The 10,207-nt window shown below is 37.8% G+C and overlaps 1 protein-coding gene across 1 annotated transcript; it reads right to left on the bottom strand.

Annotated features, from left to right (window-relative positions):
• Window positions 1-8,329: 8,329 nt before the first annotated feature.
• Window positions 8,330-9,920, bottom strand: LOC147545140 (uncharacterized). Its single transcript, XM_086637430.1, has 2 exons — window positions 9,841-9,920; window positions 8,330-9,686 (listed from the first exon to the last, which is right to left on the bottom strand). Exon 2 carries the CDS (start codon window positions 9,662-9,664, stop codon window positions 8,591-8,593), a length of 1,074 nt encoding a protein of 357 aa, XP_086493556.1. The 5' UTR covers window positions 9,665-9,686; window positions 9,841-9,920; the 3' UTR covers window positions 8,330-8,590.
• Window positions 9,921-10,207: the final 287 nt, after the last annotated feature.

Raw genomic sequence — 10,207 nt, 5'->3', positions numbered from 1 at the left:
CTACAGGAACTACAGGCAGAGAACATGATAACGAATGAACCTTTCCAGGTCCGAGCTCTGATTGAAAAATTACCCACGGGGTGGAAAGACTTCAAAAATTATCTCCGCCACAAGAATAAGGATATGAGCCTTGAAGAACTCATCCTAAAGCTTCGAATCAAAGAGGACAGTCGCCTTGCAGAGAAGAACTCTGAAAGACTCTCAAACGTGAACGTCGTAGAAACCGGTCCGAGTAAAAAGCGCAAACATCTGTCTAAAGACGGAGGAAAGCAGAAGAAAAAGACAAGGTTCGGCCAATGTTACAACTGTGGCAAAAGAGGCCATCTGGCTAAGGATTGTCGTTCCAAAACAAACAAACGACATAAGAAGGCGAATGACCAGGCCTCGCTAGTAGAAGACACCGAAACTCAAAATCTATGTGCTATGATTACTGAAGCCGAAGAAGTGACTGAGAAACTTCAACACTTGAACCTCTGTACAGTGGTATCTGAAGTTAATCTAGTTAACAACCAGAGAGAGTGGTGGGTCGACACCGGAGCAACTCGTCACATCTGTGGTGAGAAAAGTCTCTTTTCTTCCTATACCGAAGCAGCTGAAGGAGAAACCTTGTTCATGGGAAACGACTCAACCACCCAGGTCAGAGGAAAAGGGAAGATCAAACTAAAATTCACTTCAGGAAAGGAAGTAACTTTGAACGATGTACTTCATGCTCCAGATATCCGAAAGAATCTGGTTTCTGGCTTTCTTCTAAGCAAGAATGGGTTCAAACTAGTCTTTGAGTCAAATAACTTCGTCCTGTCTAAAAATGGGATGTATGTTGGGAAGGGTTACTTATGTGGGGGGTTATTTAAACTAAATGTAACCTCTGTAACGCCAAAGGCGTCTATTATTAATAAAATTAATAATTCCGTTTATATTGCTGAGTCCTTTAATATTTGGCATGAAAGACTAGGACATGTGAATAACAAGTCATTAAAGAAATTAATGAACTTAGAGTTAATTCCGAAAGTCGAAATTGATTCAAAACGAACATGTCAAACATGTGTAGAATCAAAGATGACTAAGACATCGTTCAAATCAATAGAACGAGACACAGAACCTCTAGACTTAATTCACAGTGATATTTGTGACTTAAAAATGGTTCAAACCAGAGGTGGTAAAAAGTACTTCATCACCTTTATCGATGACTCCACTCGGTTTTGTTATGTTTACTTACTAAGGAGTAAGGATGAAGCAATCGATAAGTTCGAGCTTTATAAAATCGAAGTGGAAACTCAACTTAATAAAAAGATTAAGACTTTGAGAAGTGATCGAGGTGGAGAGTATGAATCTCCTTTCGCCGAGATATGTGCGAAGAATGGCATAGTTCATCAAACGACGGCTCCTTATACACCTCAACAAAATGGTGTAGCAGAGCGGAAAAACAGAACATTAAAAGAAATGATGAACGCTTTCTTAATAAGTTCTGGTTTACCTCAGAACTTGTGGGGGGAGGCGATATTATCGGCGAATCACTTATTAAATAAGTTACCCCATAGAAAAAACGGTAAAATTCCATATGAATTATGGAAAGGAAGGATGCCGTCTTTTAAATACACGAAAGTGTGGGGGTGCCTAGCAAAGGTATTAGTTCCTCCTCCTAAACGGGTCAAGATAGGACCTAAAACTGTGGACTGTGTATACATAGGGCCCGCAACAAATAGCAGCGCCTATAGATTTCTAGTACAGAAATCTGAAATCGAAGATATACACGTAAACACCATTCTGGAATCGAGAGATGCTAAGTTCTTTGAACACATCTTTCCTTTCAAACAGAATTCAGAAGTCTCATCTGAAAGTAAAAAACGTGTAAGAGATGAGGAAGAGGAAAATCTAGAAACATCTAAAGAAGATGATATGGAAATCGAGGAAACAACACTCGAATCTCGAAGAGGCAAAAGAACAAAGAAAGCTAAGACATTTGGTCCTGATTTTCTAACCTATATGGTAGAAAATGAACCTCAAACTTTCACAGAAGCAATGGCTACTCCAGAAGCTCCATTCTGGAAAGAAGCTGTTAATAGTGAAATAGAATCCATCATGCAAAATCATACATGGGAGCTAGTAGACCTCCCACCGGGTTGCAAGCCTCTAGGCTGCAAATGGATTTTCAAAAGAAAATTGAAAACGGATGGATCTATAGACAAGTATAAAGCAAGACTTGTCGCACAGGGATTCCGACAAAAAGAAGGGTTAGATTATTTCGACACTTATTCTCCAGTTAGTCGAATCACCTCAATAAGAGTGTTAGTAGCTATAGCATCCTTATATAATCTAGAAATTCATCAAATGGATGTGAAAACCGCTTTCTTAAACGGACAACTCGAATAAGAGATTTATATGAACCAACCAGAAGGGTTCATAGCTCCGGGACAAGAAAAGAAAGTGTGTAGATTAGTGAAATCACTATATGGGCTAAAGCAAGCTCCAAAGCAGTGGCACTTAAAGTTTGATGACACATTATTATCAAACGGATTCAAGATCAACGAATGTGATAAATGTGTCTATACAAAGATCACTGCGAAAGGATGTGTTATTCTATGTTTGTATGTAGATGACATGCTAATTATGGGAAATAATTTAGATGTCATCAATACAACTAAAAAGATGCTTTCGAAAACTTTCGACATGAAAGATTTAGGGAAAGCAGAAGTCATTCTTGGAATTAAGGTTTCCAAGACGGCTGAAGGGATAAGTTTATCTCAAACACATTACGTTGAGAAAATCTTAGAAAAATTCAGCAAAGATGACCTAAAAATGGCGAATACTCCGATAGATCCAAGTATTCACTTAATGAAGAATACAGGTAACGCAGTAAAACAATTAGAGTACTCTCGGATTATTGGAAGTCTGATGTACCTAATGAACTGTACTCGACCAGACATAGCCTACTCCGTCAGTAAGCTAAGTAGATTTACGAGTAACCCGAATAACACACATTGGAACGCCATAACGAGAGTGTTACGGTATCTAAGAAAAACAAAGGAGTACGGACTCCATTATACCACATATCCCGCAGTCTTAGAGGGATATGCAGATGCAAATTGGATATCAGATACCGACGACACTAAGTCAACCAGTGGATATGTGTTTACACTGGGAGGGGCTGCCATATCTTGGAAATCTTCGAAGCAAACGTGCATTGCTCGATCGACAATGGATTCAGAATTCATTGCTCTAGATAAAGCAGGGGAAGAAGCAGAATGGCTACGACAATTCCTTGAAGATATTCCAATATGGCCAAAGCCAGTGCCTGCAATCAACATACACTGCGATAACCAAGCAGCGATTGCACTGGCACAAAGCAAGATGTACAACGGTAAGTCACGACACATTCGTCGAAGACATAATACCGTTAAGCAACTTCTCTCTGAAGGAATCATAACTATAAATTATATAAGATCCAAAGATAACCTAGCGGATCCATTTTTTAGTTGCATCATCAAGAGGAATGGGGCTAACGCCTAAAGTAAATGAGTAAAGGCATGGCGAAACCCTACCTAGATGACTGGAGATCCCACGATCTAGGTTCAAAGGGCAACTGAAGCTATATCCTGACTCGACAGTAACACTGTAAGAGATCTCTATCTCTTACCCATTCCTAGGATGACAACAGTGTTACCTGCATTGAGAGGTTAAGCATTAAGCTTTTAATAAATCCGAAAACTTAGAACTTGATTCTAACGTGAGGTATAGCAGGATACCTTATTACGGATAACCTATATGTGTGTGAATTGATGCCGGTTCTGTGGGAAGGTCGTCTAGGCCGACTTCTCTAAAGCACACACGAAATCGGGAATGTTCAGGGCCGAAATGAACACAACCGAGAACCTAAGTAAGTAAGGGATTAGCTGTGTGATAGCTATTTTGGATTACAATTCCCAGGACTCAGTTCAAGACGTAAAGTTCACTGCCGTCCTTGTAAACCTTGTAGTTATTCACTAGGAAAGGTTCAAAGTCGAAAGACTACCTTCTTCCGATGCAGCGAAGTTCCGCTTATGAGCTCTGTCAGTGTCAGTGTCAGTGTCAGTCTGTCAGTATAGTATGTCTGCATATATCATAGTAAAACCTCGAATTTTCATTCATGTGGGGGATTGTTGGAATCGGAGCCTATTTTGGCTCGATCCGACTCGTCAAACTCAGAAAACAGAACGCGCCATTGCGTTCGTCTTGTCGAGCTCTTCAATTTAGAGCCAAGAATCACTCGAATCCGATTCCGGATGAATGAGAAATTCAAGTTTAAAGTTTGGACGAAGAACGGTTAAATAAGGACTAAATCGCCAAAGAGGACAAGTCAAGTTGAGGGGCATTTGCGCGAAGAGGACGCGCTCAAATCTGGACGACCAGCGTTCATCGCGCGGATTTGCGCCAGATCCGACGTCTGGCGTTCACTCCGCATTCGGGCACGCTTCAGGCTACCATCTAACGGTCGGTTAGTTCATCTGTGGGACAACTTCGGTTTTGATCTAACGGATCAAGTTCTGGCCGAGTTTTTGAGCCAGATCTGATGGCCAAGAATTCACCCGAAAATCCCAGTTATATAACCAACTCTTCCCAAAGAGTTGTGTCCCTAAAAACCAAGAGTTTTGTCCCCAAAACTCTAGAGATGTGTCCCCAAAACTCTAGAGATGTGTCCCAAAATAATATACCTATTCAATTCCTATATAAACCCACCAAACCCACTTCATTCATCATCAATTCAATTCACTCTCTTCTTCTCTTCTCTTATAAGAAATTAGAAATTCTGGTTTGTCTAGAATATCTAATTAGCAAGTATTTCTAAGAGTTCTGGTTAGACTAGAATATTTAGAAAGAGAAAGAAAAGAAGATTTAAGTGACATTTGAATTTCCGAAGCATCCAGAATATCATCCGCATTTAGTCCAAGAGCTCATACAACTTACAAAGGTTCGTCCGCTTTCAGAATATAGAAGTACCATCTTAAGATTCTGAAAGGTTAGTCGTTGTATCCCGAAGGCATTCACCTTAACGTTTGGTACTGTTACGGGGGTGTAAAATGTCTTAAGGAAAGAGAATCTATTCTCGCCTCGACTACATTAACCGAAAGAAGGAATATTGATAAATCATTATTCTTTAATAATTTATCTCTCTATCAGTTAGAGAAAGGAAACTCTGTCTAAATCAAGCCAAGACAGAGAAAAATCGACTTATCGATTAATAATTAGAGATACAACAATAACTTAGGTAAAACACGTAAAAAATATAGGTGTAAGTAAAAAATATTTAATTGTACATGTACATTTGGCCCCCCTTGCTTTTGACTCCTGATTCCGTCCCTGCAACAATGTACAATTTCTTTTATATATGTGTTAATTTCTTGGTCTCTTTTTGGTAACTATTTGTTTGTCTATTCCCATAACTAACAACTTCAACTAATGTTATGATGCTCTAGACATCAAGTCCAGACTCCTTCTAGACCTTTAAGGTCACTTGCCACTCAACGCGCTCTCGAAGAAGAGGTTAGTATTGGGTGGTTTTCTCCTTAATCAATTCAATTGCATCCATGCTCTTTCATATGTAGTTAGGAGCCTTTGTCGTTTCGAGCACTATAATTGATTTTACGGAAAGAGGGGAAAAGTTTCATGAAGTTCAGTATTTGGACTCTTTATCACAATCTGTCTCTACCTCTAACTGATATGTCACCCTTTGGTTTATCATCTCAAGTAATTTCACATTTCGATTTGACAGGAGCTGACAATATGGGCATGGAGGCCAAAGGTGGAGGACATGATTTTACCACCAAATTACCCCATCTTGCATGGCATCCGACTTCCAATGTGCTGGCTTGTGCAACTGCAAATAGTCTTTACATGTATAATATTTGCGGATGATCACCCACAAAGGGACAAGCAGAAGTAAAAATCTCTTATTCTTTTGTTCTTTTCATTCCAGAATCGAACGAAACAAATTGTTCGGTCAGCTTTAGAAGTTTAATTCTTTTTGTACAAAAAAGGTGTAATTCTTTCTTATATCTCACCCCTTTGTATCGAATTATTCTGGGGAAACCTATGAATTGGAACAGTTCAAATGTGTAATTTAATAGTAGAAATCATGTGTTAAGATAATCGAATTGGTAGACCTTCCATTAGTTCCCTAATACACGAAGCATCGAGATCTTGAGTTTTTTCTTCGCTAGGACTTGTTGCTGAATTCCTCGGTTCAGGGGATGCGCTTGAAATTACACGTACAATGTTTTCCTAACTTTGCTGGGAGGCTATAATTTTATAATGCAAGAGCACCAGAAGAATAGTTCCACATTGGAGAAGAGTAAACCAGTAACCAATCAAGGCCGGCCCTGGGCCCAAAGCAGGCAAAGTCTTGCTTTGGGCCACATAATTTTGGGGGCCACATTTTGGTTGTAAAGTTTCTTTTACATAGTACCTATAGTAACTGAACCTAACCCAACCCACATAAGGGGACCAAGAGTAAGAGAATCATGTCCCTTTAAAACTTAACTGCGGACTCACCATTTTATTTGTACGCTAACTTAATATGATTAATTCTAATGTGACTCCTAGTTATGACTAACTGTAAAATTTGGCCCTTAGTTGTGACTCACTATAAAATTTGGCCCTCTTTTCTTTCTCTCTCTCCTTCGCTTCTCTGTACCTTTGTCCTCCCCCCTCTCTATACTCCCATACTCCATTATTGATATTTTGGGTGAGAATATAATCATTTTGCACCAATCTATGTATGACAATCGAATTAAAAAAACTCATTATAAAGAACACGAACCTTCGAAATATGATATTTATATATCTAGAGAATTGAGATCCAAGAGGTTTAATTTGAAAGACTTTTTCGGTTGGAAAGGATGATACTATAAGAATTCTGACGCAAGTTTAATTAAAATTGTATATATTTCTTATATTTTATATGTATCTATATTTTTTTCTTTGATGAAATAATTATATGTATCTATATAATATGAATAAACGAAGTTAAGTCAAAATTCTTATTCGTCTTAATGCCAAAAAAAAAAGAATCTTGTCCGTCTTAATGAGAGATAAATGTGCAAGCCACTATATGCCATACATACCAGGTTGAACCCAGAAACTGGTAGATTCTTTTTTGGAGCCACAACAGTTTTGGCGAATTATACCTATATACTGAAAATACGAGGCCACATTTATTTGATCGGCTTCGATCCTCACAAAAGTCAGGGCCGCCCCTGTAACCAATAATATAATGTATAGGTCCTCTCCACTTATTCAATTGGTTTTGAGTTGGATGCCCACAAACTTAACAACCTCCACCACCAAGTCGTCCCACTGGAAAATGATCTCGACCTTTACAGCTGAGAGGCCATATGGCTGATGGTTTCTTTTCTGAGTTACTAAATCAAACTTCAACGAAACATACTCTTTCCTTTGGGCTAAAACAATGTCATTAATGATGGATAATTAGGGTTTGGAACCCTATAGACACAGATTAAGCATATGGGATAAAGACATCTTGAGGTAAAGTAACCACCCTTAGCTCTATTGTTCTTTGTATTTTTACAAAGAATAGAAATTTAGTTTTTTATGAAATATAAAAATATTTTTCCGGGAGTGTAGAAGGAAGAGTTTTCCACCATGAACCTATATGTCAGGAATGGTTGAAGCTAGTTTCTACCTTGAAAGTCCAGTTAGCAACACAATCTTCCACAGACATAAACGTCGCAAGTATCCACTTTGGACAGTTTCATTTTAGGAGACGGTGTTTACTGTCGGCAAAAGTCTTCTATTAGAACAATTTCATATATATAAACCAGGAAGTTTCGATACTAATATTTGATCCCTTAAACAAGCAAACAAGAAAAAGAACCAATCTCTTCATCTACCTATTGTGAAGAATAGAGGGAGAGGGAGAGAGAGAGAGAGAGAGAGAGATCCCCATTGATGTAAGAGCTCATGAAACTTATATTAAATTCAAATATTGTTATAAATGTTATGTTTTTCAGTACCCAAAGGGGAATATCTGCAGATTTCAATGAAAGGGCAAGCAAAAGCAAGACCAGACACACATTTCTCAAACATTAGGATTTACTAAGATTTCCTTACTTTATAGTAACTCCTTTATACTTCTTTATAGATTCATTTATACTCTATCTCACTTGCTAATAAAGGAAACATCAAGCAAGAAAAATAGAAGTACTAAAACTACATATTTCAATCCTCTAATTCTCATTAATCTAGTTTGATAATGAACACCAAAAATTTCACTTAATAAAAATTCAATTATTGAACATATGATTAATAAAAACTAATGATATTTTATGTGATAATGTGGAGAAAGGATTCATCTCATGTATACCCAAATTTGCACCATTACAATTTCTTCTTTTTCAAGAAGTTAATACATCCCCATAATATCACAAGCTAAACATTGATGATATAACACCTTAGAACAAACATTAGTTGAAGAAAACTAGAAAAGAAATTAACACTAAAACTTATACTACTACCTCCATATCCATATACCACACCCCACAAAAAAAAACTACTTAAAACACAACATTAACTTGAAGAGAAGGAGAGAGAGATTTGATTAAGGGAATGCACCATTGGTTGTAGATAAATTGGACCAAGCAAATGAAGGATTCCAGTAAGAACCCAGTTCTCCGGATCCAGTTAGAGTAGACGTCGGTTCAATTATGGATGAAGAGTTGGTTGGTTGGGAAGTAATAGTACTGTTTAGTACCTGAGGAGAATGATCAGAGTAGTAATTCGCCGAAGACCTAAGTCTTTGATAGAGCTCTTGAATACCTGTGTTTTGAACTTCACCCACCAAGAAGCTTTGTTGTTGTTGTTGTTGCTGTTCTTGTTGTTGTTGTTGTGGAGTTCGATTTTCGTTGTTTCGCCAAAAAGAGCTGGACAAACTAAAAGGAACATGAGTAGTACTTGTATGATCTAAACTCAGGGATCTTGAATTCAATGGACCTGTTGTTACTACTGAGTGATCAGAAATCATTGGAGATCCAATCATATTTCCCTCCTCCTTGATAGAATTAGGGTTAGGGTTTTGTGTACTACCTCTTAGTAAAGCTAAAAGTTGAGAACTAGTCTGTGATTGTGAAGGCCATAGGAATGGGTTATTGTTTGAAGGTGAGTCATGATCCTGAAACCCGAAAACAAGACTAGGCTTAACGTTATCTTGCGAAACCGATTTAATCTTACCGACGGAGATAGCTTTTCCGGCAGTGGTTGTTACAATAGGACTCTTGTTTTTACGGCAACCACCACCTATCGGAACGTTCCGAAGAGCACCGCCTTTAGTCCAGTAACGTCGGCACGTCTTGCAGAAGTAGCGAGGCTGAGTTAGGTTATAGTTGTTGTAATAACAGAACTTGGTGTTGGAAGAATCACATCTAGGGCACCTTAGGTTTTGTTGATCTGATGTTGGTGGAGTAGTACTATTAGTAAAAGTAGTTGTTGTTACAGCACTTGTACATGTAGTGGTATTAGTATTAGTACCAGTAGGAGGAATACAAGGAGAAGATATTGAAGATCCTTCTAAAACTCTACTAATACCTCCACAATTATTAATGGCTGGTGAGATTTTCCTCTCTCCACCAAGATTAAGTACACCTGAACTTCCTCCTCCCAAGAGCTCTTGAATCATTTTTCTTTTTTCTTTTTTAAATCTACAACAATCCAAAACCAAAGAAAAGCAAAGATGGGTAAGTGATAAAAGCCAAAGAGAGAATGAAAGAAAGTAGGGTTTTTTTTTGTTGTGTAATGGTTTATATGAAAGAGAGAGGAGAGAGAGATGAAATGAGATGTGGAAATAAGACTTGCCTTTGCTAGGGTTCAGTTTGGATGGTTTTGATGTTGGATAGTTAAATTTGTGTTACTTGGGTGCAATTTAAAGAATAGAGGGTTAGAAGTGGAGAAAGGGAAGGCTTTTAATAGAGATGAGATCCAAAAGAAGGGAACACAAAAACCACTGGTTTATAATATCCAAAAGTGGTTTTGCATTTCTAAGTGGTTTTTTTCTTTTCACTTTTATTTGTTAATTTATTATTCTTTTTTGAAAAAAGAAGTTGGCTAAATTTACCCTTATATGATCAGAAGTTCTTGCTCTTTATTATGTAAGATCAAATCTGATAAGACTACATTATTATCCTCATGATTTAAATGACAGTACACCCAATTATAATCATTG

This window comes from Eschscholzia californica, unplaced genomic scaffold, assembly GCF_041429995.1.
Source record: "Eschscholzia californica isolate CP2 unplaced genomic scaffold, dmEscCali1.0.p SCAF_4, whole genome shotgun sequence".
NCBI classification, from domain to species: Eukaryota; Viridiplantae; Streptophyta; class Magnoliopsida; order Ranunculales; family Papaveraceae; genus Eschscholzia; species Eschscholzia californica.
The sequence above is the reverse complement of the archived record's forward strand: the minus strand, read 5'-3'. Positions and strand labels throughout refer to the sequence as shown.